Source organism: Primulina tabacum, chromosome 15 (assembly GCF_025594145.1).
Source record: "Primulina tabacum isolate GXHZ01 chromosome 15, ASM2559414v2, whole genome shotgun sequence".
In the NCBI taxonomy this organism is placed as follows: Eukaryota; Viridiplantae; Streptophyta; class Magnoliopsida; order Lamiales; family Gesneriaceae; genus Primulina; species Primulina tabacum.
The window spans coordinates 5,458,118-5,480,281 of record NC_134564.1 but is presented as its reverse complement, the minus strand read 5'-3'; the positions used below and the strand labels follow the sequence as shown (position 1 = coordinate 5,480,281).

The 22,164-nt window shown below is 38.2% G+C and overlaps 1 protein-coding gene, 1 long non-coding RNA gene and 1 other non-coding gene across 12 annotated transcripts; 1 reads left to right on the top strand and 2 right to left on the bottom strand.

The window, feature by feature from the left end:
* Positions 1 to 14,168: 14,168 nt before the first annotated feature.
* Positions 14,169 to 22,049, bottom strand: LOC142527209 (uncharacterized). 10 transcript variants are annotated; one of them, XR_012815418.1, is made up of 7 exons: positions 21,833 to 21,997; positions 17,509 to 17,643; positions 17,021 to 17,360; positions 16,630 to 16,883; positions 15,996 to 16,218; positions 15,197 to 15,242; positions 14,169 to 14,480 (listed from the first exon to the last, which is right to left on the bottom strand). XR_012815418.1 is itself a non-coding variant. In XM_075631947.1 (5 exons), the coding sequence occupies exons 3-5, from the start codon at positions 17,036 to 17,038 to the stop codon at positions 16,158 to 16,160; spliced, it is 333 nt and encodes a 110-aa protein (XP_075488062.1). In that variant the 5' UTR covers positions 17,039 to 17,360; positions 17,509 to 17,643; positions 21,833 to 21,997; the 3' UTR covers positions 14,169 to 16,157. The 10 variants fall into 10 exon arrangements, 2 of the variants coding, with proteins under 2 accessions (XP_075488062.1, XP_075488063.1); XR_012815414.1 differs by having other exon boundaries at positions 15,197 to 16,218; XR_012815415.1 differs by having other exon boundaries at positions 14,169 to 15,410.
* On the bottom strand, positions 14,922 to 15,041 carry LOC142528178 (small nucleolar RNA snoR104). Its single transcript, XR_012815658.1, has one exon. It is a non-coding gene; the product is annotated as a small nucleolar RNA snoR104 (small nucleolar RNA).
* On the top strand, positions 16,280 to 16,884 carry LOC142527211 (uncharacterized). The gene is made up of 2 exons (XR_012815422.1): positions 16,280 to 16,550; positions 16,603 to 16,884. It is a non-coding gene; the product is annotated as an uncharacterized LOC142527211 (long non-coding RNA).
* Positions 22,050 to 22,164: the final 115 nt, after the last annotated feature.

The following is a 22,164-nucleotide window of genomic DNA, read 5'->3' as shown; positions in this document are numbered from 1 at the left end:
ATCGAGTCTAGGATGATAAGTTTGGCGTGTACAGATTTTTCGTGAATTCGCGTCCACCGAGAGTACACGGACCCGAACACGGACCCTGGCACGGGGTCCGTGTCTTCGTTCCTTCTTGAGTGTCCTTTTTGCGAGCTCACACGAACCCCCACCCGGACCAGAGCACGGGGTCCGTGCCTTTGTTTTCTTCTCGGTGTCAAGTTTGCGTACTCACACGGACCCCCTCACGGACCAGAGCACGGGGTCCGTGTCTCCCCTTTTGTTAACGACACATTTCACCGCACGGACACGGACCCGGAGCCGGACCTGGGCACGGGGTCCGTGTGTGTGTTATTTTTGGAAAAGTTTTATAGTATGCTTTGAGGTCTGATGTCATGGTTTAGTACAATGATTTACAAGGCCGAGTCATGGGAATTTTAGAACGCCCTAAGGAATTGGATGAGCCCGGAAGTAAACATGGTATTTACATCTAAATTATGAAAGTTAAGCATTTGAATTCAAGTTAGTAGGTGCAGCAACGGCCCCAATCGAAGTCCAACGAATCCATCAACGCCAAGTAAGTATGTGACGTGCAAGAAAATTATTTTCAAATTTTTGAGATATGCTAAATGTCTTGTGACCAAATTATGAATGGGTTTGGAAGTCGGTGAACGTGGCCGAGGACCTCTCCACCCCGTTAAAGCATGAACGAGTTTAGATCAGGATTGGAAAGCGTTAAAGCATGAACGGGGACCAATCCACCCGTTAAAGAATGAACGGGGATCTCATGTATGTGGCAGTGGGTTCGCCCCTGTCATTCCAGTACTGTGGTTTAGTCTGATCAGGCGAATTATTTTATGGGTCACTTGCTTTGAAACATCCTCTACGCAAAATGATGAAGCCATGTATGTTTAAGTATGTTCAAGTATGCAAGCATGTTTAAGAAAAGTTTATGGCACGTCTAAGCATGTATATACGTATATTCAAGTTTTATCTTGCAAGTTCAAGTTTAAAGTATGTATGCCCTATTTTAAAGTTGCATGTGATCTTATTATGTAGTACTTGTTACTTCCAGTTTATACGTGTTGAGTCTTTAGACTCACTAGAGTTGATCGATGCAGGTGATGATGTTTATGAGGAGACAGGAGGTGGGGACCAAGGAGCAAGCTTGGACTGAGCGGGAGGCTAAACCCGAGGACCGCCCACGTTTTGAAATTTTTATGAAATGATCAAATACTCTGATTTTATGAGTTGATTCATGATGCTTTGAACAAGTATTTCCTTTAGCAAACTTTGTATCTGATAATAATTTGAAAGGGTATTTTATGTTTAAGAAAATTTTAAATTTTTTTCCGCAAATTTTTAGTAGTAAAAGTAGGGTACGTTACACATCGTCTGGGAATACATCAGGAAAATCTCTGACTACTGGTACCTCAAATATAGATGGAGTGGGTACGTCATGTGTTGAAATGATGCTGGCCAAGAAAGCCTGACACCCCTTGGAAATGAGTCTTCGCGCCTGCATGCAAGAAATCATGCGAGGGAAACTTCTCCATCTGTCTGGTTCAAATAGAAACTGCTCCATGCCCAGCGGTCTGACCAACACTGACCTTTTCTGAAAATCAATCAGAACTCTGTTCTTCGTCAGCCAGTCCATACCCAAAATAATATTGAATTCTGGCATTGGAAACACTATCAGATCGGCATATACTAGGTGGCTCTACAGTTCTAGATCAATATCTCTGACCACGCTGGTAGCTAACAGTTCTTCCCCTTATGGGACTGTCATCGAGTAGTTCACGTCAAGGCCGATGGACTTGATGTCCAAGTGATTAGCGAATGTCTCTGAGATAAAGGAGTGAGTGGCTCCTGAATCTATCAGGGCCTTCGTGGTTAATCTCTTTATGAAAATGTTTCCTGAGAGACGTTAGCACAACACACTAACTTATATCCCAAAAATTCTAACATAAACCTTATGCAATGAAAGACACCAAAATGCCAACTAGCATCCTAATAATCCCAAATCAAGAACAAACATGCAAGGCAAAAATTGAATACTGTACTGAATTACATAAATTACCAGTCAACAGTGTCGTGTCTAGGTTCGCCTCCTGAGCGTGCATGGCGAATACCCTCCCCTGTGTCACCTGCGTCCACTGAGGGCAGTCCTTTAACATGTGGTCGCTGGTTCCACACTTAAAACATTTTCCTGATCCCCATAGGCAATGTCCCGGGTGCTGGCGGCTGCATTTAGGACACACTGGGAAATTACCAGGCCTCTGAGGCGCCTTCTGCTATTGAATAGGACCCTTGCCCTTTGGCGGTCCCTGATATTGCTTCTTCCCTGGCTGCCCCTGGAACGACCTCTTAAACTGAGGTCGTTGTTGATGCTGCTGCTGTGGAGCCTGATAGGGTCTCTTGCCCTGCCTGTCTGCCTCAATATCCATCTGATCCTGCTCTGCCAACAAAGCTCTAGATACGGCAATTGCATAAGTCGTAGGACCAGCAACTCGAACATCAAAGCACAAGATCGGCCGCAAACCATCCATAAAATGCCTCAGCTTCCCTTGGGCATCATTAGCCATCAGGGACACAAAATGACATCCCCTTTCGAACTTCCTGACAAAGTCCACCACGCTACTGTCTCCCTGTCGCAGCGTCATAAACTCCCTTGTCAATCTGGATCGTACTTCCTCAGTGAACTACTTGGAGTAGAAGACCTCCTTGAAACCGTTCCACGTCAGTGTCTGCAAGTTTACTGACACCAACGCAATATCTCACCAAAGTCTGGCGTCCCCTGTCAGAAGGAACGTGGCACATCTGACCCTATCTGCATCTTGCAGCTCCATAAACTCGAATATCACCTCGATGGACTTAATCCATCTTCAGCTATCATCGGATCAGTAGTCCCAGAGAACTCCTTAGGATCCATCATCCTAAACCTTTCGTACACAGCCTCTGGTCTGGGCCTAGCCCCCGTATCAGCTGCAGCCTGGTTCCCCGCAAATTGAGCGAAGAACTGAGTCATACCTGCAAGCATCTGTGCTTGCATATCTGGCGGTGGAGGAGGGGATTGGCCCTCCCCTCAACTCGAGGCTCTCGGTCCTTTTCCCTAGCTTCCCGGTTAATCAAACGTCTAGGAGGCATACTGTTCCAGAATTTACCCAACACGTAAGCCCCACATGCATGAACATGATACCAATAATATAAGATGCACGTAAATTGAATTTAAAACATAGACATGCTGAAATCAGAACTTCATGCTTACTACCTAACATAAATTTAAAACCTTACAACTTACAGACTTGAGGTGTGACTTCGTGAGCTTCTTGCGACTGGCAGTAGGGATAACCCTTTACAAGAACACCGCTCTGATACCAACTGTGACGTACCGTACTTTTACTACTTAAAATTTGCGGAAAAATTTAAAATTTTCTTAAAAGAGTAATCAAACATCAATTTCGATTACGTAAACCGTACGTCCCAAAAGTAGTTGCAACAAAAGATCTAAATATAAAGTTTAACAAAAGTATTTGTTTAAAATCTCATAACCAGTAGCGTGAAATCAGAGTATTAGAGATTTCATAAAAGCTTAAAAACTTGGGCGGTCCTCGGGTCTAGCCTCCTGCTCAGTCCAAGCCAGCTCCTTGGTCCCCACCCCTAGTCTCCTCGAAATCATCCTCACCTGCATCGATCAAGTCTAGTGAGTCTAAAGACTCAACACGTATAAACTGGAAGTAACAAGTAATACGTAATAAAGTCACAAGCAACTTTAAAATAGGAAGTACATACTGAAATTAAACTTGCATATCAAAAGCTTGAACATACGTACATACATACATAGACGTGCCATTGTCATAAAACTTTTCTTAAACATGCTTGCATACTTGAACATACTTGAACATACATAACTTCATCATTTTTGTGTAAAGGCGTGTTTCAAAGCGAGTGACCTATAACATAAATCGCCTGATCAGACTAAACCACAGTACTGGGCTGACAGGGACGAATCCACTGCCACATACATGAGATCTCCGTTCATGCTTTAACGGGTGGATTGGTCCCCGTTCTTGCTTTAACGATTTCCAATCCTGATCTAAACCCGTTCATGCTTTAACGGGGTGGAGAGGTCCTCGGCCACGTTCACCGACTTCCAAACCCATTCATAATTTGGTCACAAGACATTTAGCATACCTCAAAAACATGAAAATATTTTCCTTGCACGTCGCACTTACTTACTTGTCGTTGAGAGATTCGTTGGATCTCGCTTTGGGGCCACTGCCGCAACTTACTAACATGAGTTCGAATACTTAACTTGCATAACTTAGACTTACTGTCATGCTCTCACCCAAAAATGACAAATTTCCTTAAGGCGTTCTAAAACTCTCGGGACTTGACCTCGTTTAATCGTCGTGCTAAACCATGACATCAACCCCCGAAACAACTCCTAAAATGATGTGTGAACAATTCCCAAAAATGTAGAAGACATTAGCATAAAATAGTGGTTTAAAAGTCATGTTCAAGTGCCTATGGTAGAAAAGCTTTTTGGCTCCTATTGAGTTTCTGGGACAGACGCTTTTCCCCACCTGTAACTTGTAATTATATCTCCCTGAAAAGATAGTCTCCTTAATTCCAATCTAAGACTTTGATTCCTTTGTAGAACCGATTTGTCTTGTATTTGGATATATGTTTCATGTATTAAAGGAAACTCAGCTCTTTCTAGATAAATTGCCTAGACAAATTTTCCAAATATCTTGGGTATTTCAATGAACTCATTTCTAATAAACAATTCTGAATTATGTGTATTAGATAGAGCACATGAATTTTGATAGGTAATAGAATATGGTCTATTACCTTCTTTCATCAGTCTTTTTCCTTGAAATTCTGATGTAATGTCAAGGCTCGACTAAAATCTCGATCTACTAAGTTGTAGGCAATTATCGGATAAATTACTCCTACAATCTTTCCTGCGGAGAGAGTTCCTGAGATAGTTCTCAGTACTGAATCTTGAAGGTTCCCAATTCTTTTATCGCATATAGCAATGTCAATGGGTGAATCTATTCCTTCTTTGAAAGTTGCTTTTATCATAATCTGGATTGCTCCGGTATGAATCCAGGACATAGTTCTTGCTATTTCTATCTTGAGGTTTTTAATTCCTCTTTAATTTCTTCAGAAGGAAATAATTGCATCTTCATTCTATTTCCCGTAAGTTCCATCGGGATTGTCATTTTCCTTCTAGAAACTTTATAGATTAGATGATGCTTTCTATTTCTTAGGCCAAGACTTCCTAAGAACTTTTCTACCTGTCCTGCAGAGAATCCCTGATATATCTGTAGACTAGGATTTTCTCTCATGATTCTTTGAACCATGTTATGAGATATTGTTGTCTGACTGAAGAAACCAGACAAATCTTCGTGTGTTTCTTGTCGAAACACCTCATCTTCAGTCAGATTCCGATTCAGTTACATCAGATTCTCCCTGACTCAAGACTTCTTCTTTTTCATATATACTTTCATCTGAGTCAATATCCTCGAATCGGTATACCTGAATAAGATCTTGGTAATAAAATGCTTCTTCAATATCCGGGGTTGGATCGAAGCGTTTAATACCTCTTTTTTCATTTTCTGGACAATTGGTTGAGATATGACCTCTTGCTCCACATGTCTAACAATTACAATGTTTAAAACTTTCATTAGCTCGAGTATGAGCTCTTCTAAAAGTTTTCTTTGTAGGTGTTCTTTCTGTGCTTCGAGAGGTACTCGATGCTTTGGATGATATCCTACTTCTTGATGGTCCACTTCTTTGTCCAGATTTATAATATCTGGTTTTTTGTCCAGACCAAACTATTCTTGATTTCCAAGAACTTCTTTCACTTCGAGCACAAGGATGAGTCCTAAAACTTTTCCTCTTATGCTTCTGTGGTTTACTTCCAATAATTGTTGGAAGATCATTTTCTTTACAACACAAAGGAGTTCTTTTATTGATATCCCTTAAGCGTTTGTAATTCTTTTGTAATGCTGTCATATGACACCATTCTGCCAATTTTCCTTTGAGAAAAGAAGCTCTTCGTACCAACGTATCTGGATTGCCGGAGACATATTTTCTTAGAAGCATTTCTCTCCAGGGACTCGGCATTTTGGCGAAGAAAAGCTGCATAGCTATATTCTCTTCGACTCCTGAATTCCATCTGACAGGATCGATTAGGGGGGTAATCGTTGATCTAAAATAGCTCGGTTCTTGAAAGATTGAACACCGATGAATTAAATCGATTTTGGTGTTCAAACCAAGCGGAAAATACTCGAAATAATCCTTCGTAGAAACCGATTAAATATTTTGTAAAGCATTTAAAATATATGCAAGTTGAATGAGTAAAAATATTTTAGTTGAAATATTTTATCAAACACTTGGTATGCAATATTTTGGTATTTGAAGAACACATAAAATGCTTCAACAATGCATCTTTAAAACTATGAAAATGATAAGTAAATGCAATAAACAAATAGACACGAATTTGTTTATGGATGTTCGGAGACTTCAAATGCTCCTACGTCATCCCTTCTTCCCCTTGGGAAGGATTCACTAGAAGACTTTGATTTATACAAACACTTGTACAAACCCACTCAGCTAGGACTTACTTACTGCCTAAACTGAACTCCTAGCACTCAAGATTGTAGGCAGCACCTCACAATCAGCATATTGTTTAATGTCTCATATGCAAAGACTAAAAACACATTGTTTTACGTCTTTGTGTGAAGACTCTCGCTCAACTAAACTTTGAAGTGACTCTCTTGTATATGTGTGAGTGATTGTGTGTGAGAAATTTATCCTTTACAGTGTACATCTCAAATGTATCCTCACACAAGGGCTTGTGCTCTCAACTAGCTGATTTCTTCATGCTAACTGCTCATGCTTTGAATCCTCTTCAAAAGCTCTTGTTTGATCTTCAAGATGTTGTATTTATAAGCCCCAACAATGATATATATGTTAGACACAAGAATATGACCGTTTGAAAAGTTTCTGTACTGTTTCTGATAGTGCAATGGTCAAATTTGTCTTGCTGGACTTTTTCTCGATTGGTCAACTCAACTGGTCGTTCAGTTCAACTGGTCAGCAGCTGGTTCAATTCAGTTCAGTTGGTCAACTGCTGGTTCAGTTGGTCTTGTTTAGTTCAACTGGTTCGGTTCAGTTCAGCTGGTCTGGTTCAACTGGTCTTCAGCTTGTCTGTTTCAGTTCAACTGATCTTGTTCAACTGGTCTTCAGCTGGTCTGGTTCAGTTCAACTGGTTCGGTTCGGTTCAGTTTCAGCTGGTGTGCTGAAATCAACCTAGCTGATTTCAGTTTGTGCATAACCAGTAGCTTCATAGTCATTTATCAGCATCTTAGGCTTTGATTCAAACTTTGAATTCTGAAGATGATTTGTAGATCTTCGTATTATCTTTTCAACGCATACTGAATCGCTTCATTTCAATAACTGAGCTGAGAGATATGACCAAAATACTGCAACTGCTCAAAACCAACTGAATGCTGTTTTCGTGTGATCAATTCGGTAATTCAGCGATCAGTTAGACCATGATAACATCCGATTTTGCCAAACTGACGTGAGGTACAATTTGTTACAAATTGAGTTTTCGGATCAGTCCAGTTAGCAGATTGTCATTTGGATCATCCAGTTGAGAGATATCATTAAAATACCGAAGCTTGCTAGAAATTCAGTTTGTGCAGAATTCAGTTTCGGCTTGCTTCTTGTTTTAATAATTTCACACTTGAGTAAATATGTTAGAAATACAATAACAAGTTTTGTTAACATCAAAATCAAGATTGCGAACTTGAAAAGTTCCAACAATCTTCCCCTTTTTGATGATCACAAAACTTGGATAAACAATCAACTCAACTAACATATTTCTCCCCCTTTTTGTGTGAATCAAAAAGTCATATTTTCAAAACATTTTAAACAAAATTTTCTCCCCCTCAATATTTAAAAATAATAACTCCATTAAAATTTTAATGAGTTCCCCCCCTATATTTTTGAAATTTTGAAATTTATAAAAGAAGAGGGATAACTAACCAATTTTCTCCATGGCTCATTTTCTGCTACAGCACATATGCTCTGTCTTCAACAAATAAACTGTATTTTCTCGGGCATAATTAGGCTGCAAATTTTATACCGCTGTAATCCTCTACAAGTCTAGTTTGCAACGCAAAAAATGGTTTGTCATTTGGACACTCGAGCAAGGAGATATGTCATTTTTCCCATGGTCGCTACAAGCTGCACGAAAATTCAGTTTTGCATATATATGTGTAAAAAAACTGAAATTTTAGAATTTTAAACATCAAAATCAGTTTCAATGTTTTTTCAAGAACACTCGCTCTGATATCAATTGACAGGATCGATTAGGGGGTAATCGTTGAGCTACAATAGCTCGGTTCTTGAAATATTGAACACCGATGAATTAAATCGAGTTTGGTGTTCAAACCAAACAGAAAATACTTGAAATAATCCTTCGTAGAAACCGATTAAATATTTTGTAAAGCATTTAAAATATATGCAAGTTGAATGAATAAAATATTTTAGTTGAAGCATTATATCAAACACTTGGTATGCCATATTTTGGTATTTGAAGAACACATAAAATGCTTCAACAATGCATCTTTAAAACTATGAAAATGATAAGTAAATGCAATAAACAAATAAACACAAATTTGTTTATGGATGTTCGAAGACTTCAAATGCTCATACGTCACCCCTTCTTCTCCTTGAAGGATTCACTAGAAGACTTTGATTTATACAAACACTTGTACAAACCCACTCAGCTAGGACTTACCTACTGCCTAAACTGAACTACTAGCACTCAAGATTGTAGGCAGCACCTCACAATCAGCATATTGTTTAATGTCTCATATGCAAAGACTACAAACACATTGTTTTACGTCTTTGTGTGAAGACTCACTCAACTAAATTTTGAAGTTCAACTCTCTTGTATATGTGTGAGTGATTGTGTGTGAGAAATTTATCCTTTATAGTATAAATCTCAAATGTATCCTCACACAAGGGCTTGTGCTCTCAACTAGCTGATTTCTTCATGCTAACTGTCCATACTTTGAATCCTCTTCAAAAGCTCTTGTTTGATCTTCTAGATGTTGTATTTATAAGCCCCAACAATGATATATACGTTAGACACAAGAATATGACCGTTTGGAAAGTTTCTGTACTGTTTCTGAGATTGCAACGGTCAAATTCGTCTTGCTGGACTTTTTCTCGACTGGTCAACTCAACTGGTCGTTCAGTTCAACTGGTCAGCAGCTGGTTCAGTTCAGTTCAGTTGGTCAACTGCTGGTTCAGTTCAGTTCAGCTGGTTCAGTTCAGTTCAGCTGGTTCAGTTGGTCTGGTTCGGTTCAGTTCAGCTGGTCTAGTTCAACTGGTCTTCAGCTGGTCTGGTTCAGTTCAGTTCAACTGATCTGGTTCAACTGGTTTTCAGCTTGTCTGGTTCAGTTCAACTGGTTTGGTTCAGTTCAGTTTCAGTTGGTGTGCTGAAATCAGCCTAACAGATTTCAGTTTGTGCAGAACCAGTAGCTTCATCGTCATTTATCATCATCTTAGGCTTCGATTCAGACTTTGACTTCTGAAAATGATTTGTAGATCTTATGTAATGCCCGAGATTTTGATTATTGTAATCTGAAATGATTTGTTGATAAATTGATGTGATTATAGACAGAACGGATCAGACCGGGAAAGACGAGCGAAGACACGAATTATGTGTGAGGACTGAACCCCTCGCGCATTCTCTACCTACCTCGCGCATATGCATCCTATCCGGTCGCGCATATGCGCGACCGGATAGGATGCATATGCGCGAGGTAGGTAGAGAACCTCGCGCATATGCGCGAGGATGGCAGAGAGTTGCAAAAAACCTCGCGCATATGCGCCGAGTGAGGGCGCACATATGCGCGAGTTACCGTGATGCTACGCGCCGAGACATAGTGTCTCGCGCATATGCGCCGAAAGAGGTCACGCATATGCGCGAGACGTGCAGCCTAAAGGATGAGCCACGTTTCTTCACCATGCACTTGAGTATATAATTCTTCAGCATTTCCTTGAAATCTCAGAGAGAGAATCGAGAAAAGCTTCAGCGAAGGATAGGTGAAAATCCTTACGCCTTTTCATATTTTAGATTTGTGATTGTGCAAGATCCGCCTGTCAGAATTTCAATCCGACTTCGATACTGTGTTTCTATCGACGAGAGCTTCAACTAGACGTAAGTTTTCTTATATTTTGATATGATTTGAAAATATGATATTGAAGGAATCGGATATGATCCATATATGGTGTTCTTGATACATTAGACATCGTATAATCGAAACCGGATTGAAGAACGGATACCGTATGAAATTGTTATGATTTTCAGAGTTGATTTGATTGAGATGTGATATCAGATTTGTATTGTTATTGATTATGAGTTGTGGGAATTGATATCTGTTGATTGGTATTGCTAAGTATATTGAGATTGTGCAGTTATGCTGTTGAAACAGAATTTGATTTAGTTCTGATTATATCCAGTATTGATTTGAATTGTGTATTGATATTATACCCCTCGATATTGTCATTGCCAGATTGAGTAAATGATATATTCGAATTCAAGACTTCGACAGAACCAGAAACCGACGAAAGAAAGGTATAAATCAATGTTGATCTGGGATTGCACAACTAGAGTTTGATTTAACTTGAGTTTCCCAAATCATTGGCAGGATATGCCAAGTCTGTGGCGGATATGCCAACACAATGGATGTTTGGTTTATATCGATGTTTGCTTAGGAATTGATTTATTCCTATCGCTGAGATTCGATATATGAGACAATGTCCAGGAACCGGGATCCCTAGATTAGAGATGAGTCGAGTCTGAGATGACGAGTCACGAGTTATTTACAGTTTTATATCGATACATGTCTTTCTGATTTGATACATGCTATTGATATCTGTTTTATGCTTTTATATATGTTTGTATGATTGCATGTTTACATTGTTTATACTGGAATTATATTCTCACCGAAGTTATCCGGCTATTGTCTTGTTTGTATGTGTGCATGACAACAGGTGGGACAGGATCAGGGTCAAGAAGAAGATGAGAGATGACAGTTAGCGTGGAGATCCGGACTTAGAAGTAGATCTGTTTCATTACTTGACATGTAGTGACTGAACAGTAGTTTGTTATGATTTACTTTTGTACAGGACTTGTACTTAGATCTGGATATTGATTTTGTAAATGAGATAAGATTTATTTCATATGTTGCGTACTCTTGTATTTTAAAAAAAAAATTAGACCTTCTATATCTTAATTGATTTAATTATTCCCAAAAATGATTAAGAAGACGAATAAGGTTCGGGTCCCCACATCTTTGTCTTATCTTTTCAACGCATACTGAATCGCTTCATTTCAATAACTGAGCTGAGAGATATGACCAAAATACTGCAACTGCTCAAACCCAACTGATTGCTGTTTTCGTGTGATCAGTTCGGTAATTCAGCGATAAGTTAGACCATGATAACATCCGATTTTGCCAAACTGATGTGAGATACGATTTGTTCCAAATTGAGTTTTCTGATTAGTCCAGTTGGCGGATTGTCATTTGGATCATACAGTTGAGAGATATCATCAAAATACCAAAGATTGCCAGAAATTCAATTTGTGCAGAATTCAGTTTCGGCTTGCTTCTTGTTTTAATAACTTCACACTTGACTAAATATGTTAGAAACACAATAACAAATTTTGTTAACATCAAAATCAAGATTGCGAACTTGAAAAGTTCTAACACCATATATATTTAGTTAACATAATATATTCATCCACTAAACATATGTCATGTATTCAAGGATATACAGAGCTTGAATATATTTCTTCATCTTCTTTGTATCTTGACTGTTAAAATTGTCTACCCCTATAAATTGTGCTTTAAATAGTGTAGCCATTTTTCCAGCTATCTCACTAAGAGATTCTCCAGCTATGACTGACTCTTTGATTTCTAATGAAGTCATGTCCCAAGCAATTTTAACTGATCACATAAGACTCATTTGTAGGAGTTTAATGAATCATTCTCTGTTGAGATCAAGTGTTCTTGCAGCGATTCTCATAGCAGATGTCCAGTCATCTATGAGATCTTCTCTGTTTTTGAAATCTAGTACATCAAAGATAAGCATAACCCCATAAGGATGTATAGATTCTAAAACAGTTTTCCCACAGAGTGTTTGGTGCAAGGGAATTTGATTTCTCCTTGTCCTTGTTCCCGGTGGGTGTGATTCTTCACCAGTATGGAAATCGGGTAGAGATTCTCTCATATTTATATTCTGAGATCCCACACTTTCCTTTGGTGGTTCTTGAGAAGATGATCAGGTTATAGAAGGTGGTTCACTTCCCGTTGTGTTTATCTTTAGATCTACGACTTTGAGATTTGCAAATGATTCTGCAAGTTCTTGTAGATCCTTGAGAGCAATCCTTTCTAAAGTTTTCATCAGATTAATTTATTTTCTGAGACCGATTTAATTAGATTATCATTTTTTCTTCTTCAGTCAAATGTTTTAACACTACTTTGGTCTTCCCTTGATGTAACAAGGGTTCAGTACCATAAGATGGTGGTAACCTTCCTTCTGAAATTCTCTTACTAGAACTTGGTTGTTGTTCTAGGATTTGAATTATTGTTCGAATATCCTTTAATATTCCAAGAATTTCTTCCTGGTTTTCAAGGATTTTCTCCATATTTTGTGGTACATAATACAGCATATTGCCATAATTTTGTACCGTCTTTTGAATTTCTCTAAGATCTCCAGAGAGTTTAGAGGAATCCAGTACTATTTCTAAGAACCTGTTATTTTGAATTATAATTTCACTTTAAAATTCTGATAGGTTCCTTCTTGATATCTAACATTGGTTAGATCTTCATGTTTCAAATATTCCAGAGTTCTGGAATAAATCCTGTAAATAGTTAATGTTGAACATGAGTTCAGATTCATGTTAATTGAGAAAATTCTCCACCTCAAACATTTAATTACTTTATAATAATTTATTTGTATGTTTGAAATAATAAAACATTGGATCTGATACCATTTTCGATCTCATAAAATCAATCATTAAAAATTACACTTATAAGGGATATGTTTGTCATTTTTAACTTTTTAGGGAGTTTAGGTAAAAGTTTTTAGGTTGAAGGAGTTGGAACAAATTTGAGTTAGGGTTCAAAGATTTATCTACAATTTACTCATAATTTAAACATTCAAATTTGAATTTGAAATTTGAGTTGCATGTAAATTGAACTTTTCGGGGAGCCTCTGTCGGTTAGAATATGGACGTACGCAATTTCCATCCGTTACAGAATTTTGAATTTGATAGTTCATCCAATTGAAAGAAATTATGTATTCTGAAATTGATAAAACTGATTGATTTTGACAATTCAATGATTTGTTTTTATTTGGATATATATAGTAAGATATTTGTCAAATAAACATGTATAGCTCATAAACCATGAATCCCCTGTTCACGGTTTCCTGACAGAAACCTGATATCTTTTTCAAGTGTGTAAAAATTAAATATTGTAACTTCTGACATTACATACAACCGATCTTATTTGTATTTAACATTTAATTTCCTAAAAGAGTGAAAAAATGCAAACCTAATAGTTTAAAATTTATGAGATGTAACATACATAGTTAGTTTAATTTGCAACTACAAGAATTATATAAAGACTCTCATGTTGCACTTGATTTAGGTATTTGTTATTTCAAATCAATAATGATTACTTCCCATGAACACAAATTAACAGAGGATCTAAATTTCTTCTGACATAAATTCATCGAAATAATCAAACAAATTTTTGAGACTAATGCCCATTTTCTTATTCGATTAGTATCAAAATACAAAATAAATTAAAACAGAACATATGCAATTTAAGAAATATTGAATCAAATACACATATTCAAAATATAATTCAGATATCACTTGATTTAAAATCAAAATCAAGCAAATTGGCCATATGAGACCTTTTTTATGAATTATGAATGAGATCGGACTAGAAGCAAGAAGAAATCACATGGCTTTACCAGTATTCCGACACCCATTTGAACATAACTACACAAGCTATTGGATGGATACCCAAAACAAGTGAGGAATCCACGTATATCCAGGTGAGGTTCAATGGCTCCCACTATTTATACTTAAATTGGCAATTTCACAAAAAAGATATGGTCATTTTAAACAATTTCACATCCGATTTCTTGAGCAGTTATATTACAAGTTGTTGCTTAGAAATCACTCATCTTGTTCCCCTTCCTGCAGAATGTTTTGCCTTCAGTCCCACATTGTGAGTACGCTCATCGTGGTGCAGCCTTGTTGCAAGCCAATAGATTAGCAGGTGTCACTTTTCATGAATCAGATAGCTTCACCAAATCCGATGTTCCATCTCTTACGTCCTTGATGCACATCTCGTAGTTCCTTCCCTCGTCCATTTCTGGTTCGCGACCTGTTCCGTTCACGAAACAGAAGGTGATATGGTACAAATTAACAAGAAACTGCACCAAAGTGTGGTGCACCACACCTTCCATATCGCTCATGCAACAACATAGATATCTGGAGGAAAATTCATGCATATATTAGGCCGACCAATTTGTGACTAGACCTCGTCGTCTGAATGCAGTTGTTCATATCATAAGCCATGGGGCCTAATGCAAGTCTAACGATCAAACAAAATATGAAAGGATTCTCAGCCACTGGATCATTGTGGCATACCACAAGAAATTAGCAAACGAGGAATCCAACTATGATATGGCGCCAGAAAAAGGGCACAATATGCACCATAGAATGTCCACAAGAAAATTCAAAATCAAAACCGAAAACAAAATTGCTGCAGGTATTATGTTATGGAGCCAATTGTAACACGAACGAGAGTTTCGAGTCAAATGGTTTGTGTATCAGGCAATAAATTGAGACTTGTAGCCTTTTCTCAAGGGCCACAAGTAGGAAATTCCAGAAGTTTTTGTTGGAAGTGTCTATCAGGAAACATTCGGTGTTCTTGATGTTACCCTTCTTTTCTTCCGCCAAATAAAAAAAAAAAACCTCTTAGATTTTCACCACTTTATAAACATTGACCAGCAGAGGACTTTGATCCCGGAAAAGACTGTACATCAAAGGGTCACAAACATAGATATGGAGAATGTAAAATTGAAAAACATAACTTACCCTGAACAGTGCACAATTATCAGCTGACATGAGAAAGCTCCTTCCACTAAGATAATAAGACACAAATATATTAATTATTCTGGGTGTCTTCATTCTCCAGATCCATAAAAAAGTCAATAAAACTTGCATTATGCATCTTTCGAGCACCGTCACTAAAATAGGTGCGTGTAACGAGAAGCATGAAGTACAAATAATTTTATTTCCCTCCAAGAAACTAATAAATAAAGGGAACAATAATTAGTCAATTTATCTCCATGCATATATAGGAGAGAGGAAACTATAGATGGTTTATGCCTCTATCGACTATCATTGTACCAACTGCGAATTAAGGAAGCAATTGCTTGCTCAGCTGTACGTTCTTTCTTTATCAACAGTGAGGAAAATATAGGCAAACATCAGTTAAAGCATTTCTAGACAAATTATCAACAAAAATAGAGAGCTTTACGTAAAACAAACTATATAGCGACCCCCAACACAACGACACCACTACATACAAAAACTTCCAAGAAATTTACACAATGTATCATGTAGAATCCAAATTTATGAGTACATAGTCATGCTAAAGGAGAGTATTAGCTAACAGTGCACAAGGATCATAAGTGTTGGTATTGTATAGATTGAAAATACTCAAGTTGAACCAAGTTTCCTCTGGTTATTTGAGTATCAGATGCACCAAAGGAAGTTGGTATCAAATTCTATAAGATGCATTCTTATGAATGAAGACTGCCAAATAGAATCAAAAGCTATATAACAACTCGCATTATCAATCCACACACATTGTAAGAGTTGGAGCCCTCACCCTTTAAAGTTCCATTTCCTTTAGTCTTCCTGCAGGCTGCAACTGAACTTACCACATCTCAATCCAAGATTGAAGACAGGTATAGAATCTTGGAACGGAAAGAATCATTTACTTCAATCATCAGACAGCACTAAGATCATAAAAGTCATCCTCTAGGTCGAGTCACTTGTACTCTACCACCTTATCATATGCTTCCAGGGAAAACGAGCTTTCTGCAAAGCATCTGCAAAGATTTTCTTTACTCCATCAGAACATAGTCATAAACACCCGTATCACCGACCTAGGTGTGTCACAAATAGTTGTGCATTGATGTTTGCAGGCATGAGGTTGTGCCTATCAAAGACGTGATGGCCAAAACGGAATGTTATCATTGTTCTACATGGTCGAGAAGAATTGGCTCTTCAAATTTACAGGAAAGACTTGTGAATACACTTGGGGATAGAGTCTATTATTGAGGTCTAACAGGGGTATCAAATTCTAAAGTGAATCCCACAAGATCGCAACTCCGGTTACGCATGCAAGAGTGTAGACTCTGAAAATTTAGTACAATAACAGGTAGATAAGAATATCAAGTCTGTGTACTTCTGAAAATTTAGTACAATAACAGGTGGATAAGAATATCAAGTCTGTGTACCTAAGTTCATGCCAAAACAAATCAGCATGCTCATGAAGAAAAGGTCGCAAGGGTGCGAGAGAATCAGATTCAACACCTACTGGCCCTCGAAAGTTGTCAGTTTTCTTCTCGTATCTTGAGATGAAAAGCGAGGTGGCAACATGTACGATGACAGTGGGATCAGGATCTTTAAGAATAGCCTGCAGTTCCCTGTGTATCCATGGTTCTATCCTCCTTAATATCATTTCTTTTGATTCAGTGCTTCCCAGAATTCGCTGCAAATTTGAAAACAGGAACATTATCCTAAGTCGAGGTACATAACATATATGTCTCAATTCTATGAGACACCTTATCTCCTTGGACTCCTTAATTAGTTCATATTCTCCTACTAGAAGGGACAATACCCATGTACCTCAAGTTGAAAGAGCATTTTAAGCAACTGTATAGTCACCGATACGACGTTCTTTTAACAATTAGTATGCTAGTTCTCCATAATGAATAGGATCTGACAAAAGTGTTCATCCAATCGAGCTACTTACACTTTCAGGAAAATTGAGGAATAATGATTCTGCTTCACTCCATCAGACTTAAATTTTAACTTCACTAATGCCCTCTTTGCATATCAGAATCACTAACCAACATACAAAATGAATAGTCCATACCAAACAAATAACATGTACATTAGCAAGTAAACCTGCATTAGACCACTCTTCGTAGGAGAAGGAACTGCCCACAACCGCTTTTCATAGATGCTGAAATAAAAATCAGATGAACACACCTTTATTTTGAAGCTAAAGTAAATAATCAAGCAATTGACTTTCAAGAAAATACTTAAAATATGGCATCTCTTCCAAATCAAGGAAGCAGTGAAAAGTTTGGTCTTCAGCGGCAATACAATACCTGGCACGCCATTGTTTGATTCTTTCATGTATAACATCAACCCCTTCATCATTTACAAGCCCAAAAGATCTTCTATTTGGAAACTGCTTATTTTGTGATAGTCTACTTGACTGTTGTCTGGAATTTCTAATTAACCTGAACAACAATTTGGTAGAGCAACTGAATCAACCATTCACAAGTATGCCAACAAAAAAAGGTAAGGAAGAATAAATGAATAATGAATGAAGAAAGTAAAAAATCAGAGTAACAAAAAAATATAAAAAAAGCTGATTAGATATAACGAACATCATTTTCTGCATTTATATCAACTATCAAAAATTGAGAAAAAACAACAATAACTAAGAAAAAAATATTTTTTTTACCTCTTAACATCGACATTTTGGTATAAATAGATAGGTAGTGGTAGTTACTATTTAGATTTCAGATCTCAATTCATCTTCTCTGTAAAACCTTACACATATTCAACGGAGTTTTGCTTGCAAGTTCCATTGGGTTTCATTTCTAATATGGTATCAGAGAATTAAAATTCCGCCATGGTGAAACCTAATGCATCACATGTCCAAGCTTTGAATTCTCAGAGTGGGCGAGTTGTTCTTGACAATTCGAGCAGCCCATATTTTCTCCAAAATGGCGATCATCCTGGTCTCGTACTCGTATCTCACACACTAGCAGGAAACAATTACAATACCCGGAGTCATGCAATGTCTATGACACTCACCGCTAAAAACAAGCTTGGTTTCGTCGATGGTACGTTTATGCGTCCTCCTCTTGAATATTTGTTGTATGGTTCATGGATCAGATGTAATAGCATGGTGATTTCATGGCTGCTTAATGCTACTAGTCGGGAAATAGCAGACAGCCTCATGTATATTCCCACCACACACGAAGTTTGGATCGATCTCTGTGAAAGGTTTCATCAAAGTAATGCACCTCGGATTTTTCAAATCAAAAAGCTATTAACAGGATTATAGCAAGGTTCGATGGATGTTAGTACTTACTACACTCGTTTGAGGACCTTATGGGATGAATTAAAGGATTTCCAACCAGTATTGGTGTGTAATTGTGGTTCTATAAAAGATTGGGTGAAGTACCAAAATCAAGATTGTGTTATGCAGTTTTTTATGAGGTTGAATGAATCGTATGCTCAAATCCCTGCTTAAGTTTGATGATGGATCCGATTCGTACCGTATCGAAGATTTTTTCATTAGTGGTTCAAGAGGAACATCAACGATCCATACACTCTGACATTTCTTGTTCATCAATGGCTCGCACCTCACTCCAATCCCCAAATTCGAGTACTGCTGCTGTAAAAGGATCTTCATATGGTAAAGGTGATAAAGGTGGAAAATCATATCATATAACCTGTTCTTAATGTCACTATCCGGGTCATACCATTGATAAATGCTACCAAGTGCATGGATATCCACCTAGTCACCCAAAATACAAAGAGAAGCCACCTGCATCCAAGGTTCATGCAAATCATCTCAGGGCTGCTGAAACTCAATCAAATTCACAATCGGACTCGATCAGCAATGTACATGATTCACTAAGTCCTGAGCAATGCAAGCAACTCCTTGCCTTCTTGAGTACTCAACTACAGCTTGGCTATGGCACCACAATGGATTCCAAACAGCTTGAACCATCCGCATCTTGCCTCAGTGATATTTCTTCATTATCCCTTAGTGATTCATTCATTCTAAATAATCATTGGGTTTTAGACACAGGGGCGACACATCATATTTTTTGTTCTCTTGCATATTTCAAATCGTACAAAGCCACAAATTCCACTGTCACACTACCTAACAATTCTACAGTGGCAACAACACATATAAGATCCGTTTTCCTATCTCCTTACTTGGCGCTAGAGAATGTCCTTTGTTCATCATTTTCATTTCAATCTTATTTCCATCAGCTCTTTTACCGAGCATCTAAACTGTTCTGTGTCTTTTTCTTCTGATTCTTGTTTCATTCAGGACATCATCAAGGAAAGGAGGATTGGGACGGGTAGTCGTGTTGGTAACCTTTATGTTCTGAAAAACTCCAGCATACTCCCAGCGATTTGTAATATTTTTCTTCCTCAAAGCAAATTGTGACATTATAGAATGGGGCATCCATCTTTACCTAGGTTATCTGTGCTAGGAACTTTACTTCAAAGCAATTCAATAAATCAAAATGATATGTTTGATTGCTCTATTTGTCATTTAGCTAATCAAAAGAGATTGCCATTTACTTCCAACCATCTAACTTGTGATACTTCTTTTGAATTGATTCACATTGATGTTTAGGATCCCTTTCACCCTTTTAAGTGTTGAAGGATACAAGTACTTTCTTACCATTGTTGATAACCATACACGTTACACTTGGGTTTATTTGATGAAAGCAAAGTCTGATGTTTTAGGAATTTTTCCTGAGTTTTGCAAACTGGTGCAGACTCAATTTGGTTCCAAGGTCAAATCTATTCGATCCGACAATGCCCCGCAATTAAATTTTTCCACCTTTTTTTAAGTCCAGGAGGATTGTGTCCTATCATTCTGGCGTTGAACGACCACAACAAAAGTACAAAACTCTATCGTGGAACATAAACATCAACAGATCTTGAATGTAGCCCGAGCTTCATTGTTTCATTCACATGTTCCTTTGGTCTATTGGAGTGATTGTGTGCTAACTGCAGTGTATCTTATCAACCGGACCCCTTCCCCCCCGTATTTCCAACAAAAGTCCTTTTGAGTTATTGTTCAAGAAACTCTCCACCTTAAATCATTTGGGTGCCTTTGTTATGGTTCCACTCTTTTGAGTCAACGTTCTAAATTTTCTCCTCGTGCCACCAAGTCCATATTCTTTGATATCCTACAGGTTATATGACTTATAAACTTCTCAACATTGACACTAATGAAGTTTATATATCTCGGATGTGTTTTCATGAACAATCCTTCCCTTTTGCAAACCAATATGCTCCTCCTGATTCTTCTTTGCATTTCTTTCTGAAAATGTTCTTCCTACCCATATTGATCTGTCCTTGCCGTCTATTAGTGTCTTCTTCCCGACCAACTTCCCCAAACTCGTTCCAAAAGAGTATCCACCAAGCCTAGCCACTTACATGACTATCACTGCTTTGCTACTCTTCCTCGTCATCAACCAAGCCATCTACTGTCCACCCCCTATCTTCGGTCCTTAGCACCTATAGACTATCTACTCCTTATCGAATTTTTGTCAACAACATTTCCTCCATTCATGAGCATCGCGCCTTTTCTCAAGCTGTTCAACATCCGGAATGGCGCCACGACATGACTGATGAGTTGCGGTGCTTTAGAGAGCATGTACTCGGTCCATTGTTTCTTACATCCGGGAAGCAGTGGTTGTAACTGTGTCTACATAGCCAAGTTCTTGGCGGATGGGACTCTAGAACGATATAAAGCACGGTTAGTAGCAAAAAAGTATACTCAACAAGAAGGTGTGGATTATTTGAAACTTTTTCACCGGTTGCAAAGTTAGTCATTGTTCGAACTTTGCTAGCGTTTGCCGCTGTTCGAGGATGGTTTTTGATGCTGTTTGTAAGCTACAAAAATCTCTATACGGACTCAACAAACTTCTCGACAATGGTTTGCTAAGTTTTCTTCCACCCTGCTCAATATTTGTTTCGTTCAATCCCATGCGGACAATTCATTGCTTGTTCGCACACATGGTGACGTGTTTTTGGCCCTATTAGTCTGTGTGGATGATATTGTAATTGTAACAAATGATACAACTCAAGCTGAGAGTTTGAAAGCCTTCCTGAACATGCAATTCAAGCTAAAAGACTTGGGTGGCTTGAAGTACTTATTGAGCATTGACGTAGCCAGATCTTCACGAGGTATATATATATATATATTTGTCAACGCCATTATGCTCTTCAATTGCTCACTGAAGCCGGTCTTATTGGGAGTAAACCACGAACTACTCCCATGGATGCTAATTCAAAACTTATCAAGATGATGGTGAGCTGTTAACAGATCCCTCCGTGTATCGTAAGCTCGTGGGAAAGCTACTTTATCTCACCATCACCCGTCCAGATTTGGTTTATTCAGTAAACGTTAAGCCAGTTTGTTTCTGCCCCAAGATCTACTCATTTACAATCCGTATATTCTGTTTGAGATACGTCGAGGGAACGGCGGGACAGGGACTGTTTTACAGCTCCAAGTCCAAAACAGTCCCTGTCCGAAGTTAGATTGCATGTGTTTTCGGATTCTTATTGGACTGCTTGTCCAGATGCACGTCGATCGGTTTCTGGATTTTGTGTGATGCTTGGCAGCTCGTTAGTTTCATGGAAATGAAAGAAGCAACATACCGTATCAAAATCGTCCGCTGAAGCCGAGTACAGTTCCATGGCAAATGCCACTTGTGAAGCAGTATGGATGATTTCCTTGCTCAAAGACCTGTGCACTATTGTTGACACACATGTGACACTATTTTGCGACAATCATGCCGCCATTTATATAGCATCCAACTCTGTGTTCCACGAACGCACAAAGCATATCGAAATTGACTGTCACGTTCATCAAAGTTCTACATGTTGCCTCTCAGTTACAACTTGGAGATTTGTTCACTAAAGCACTCCTTCCCGCTAGATTTCAAGCACTGTTGGCCAAGATGGGAATTGAGAACATGCATTCCCCATCT

Coding starts and splice junctions, on each gene's coding strand:
- LOC142527209 (XM_075631947.1), bottom strand. Junction 16,219..16,629: donor TTGTTTTGGCATGAACTTAG/GTACACAGACTT, acceptor AAATCTTTGCAG/ATGCTTTGCAGAAAGCTCGT.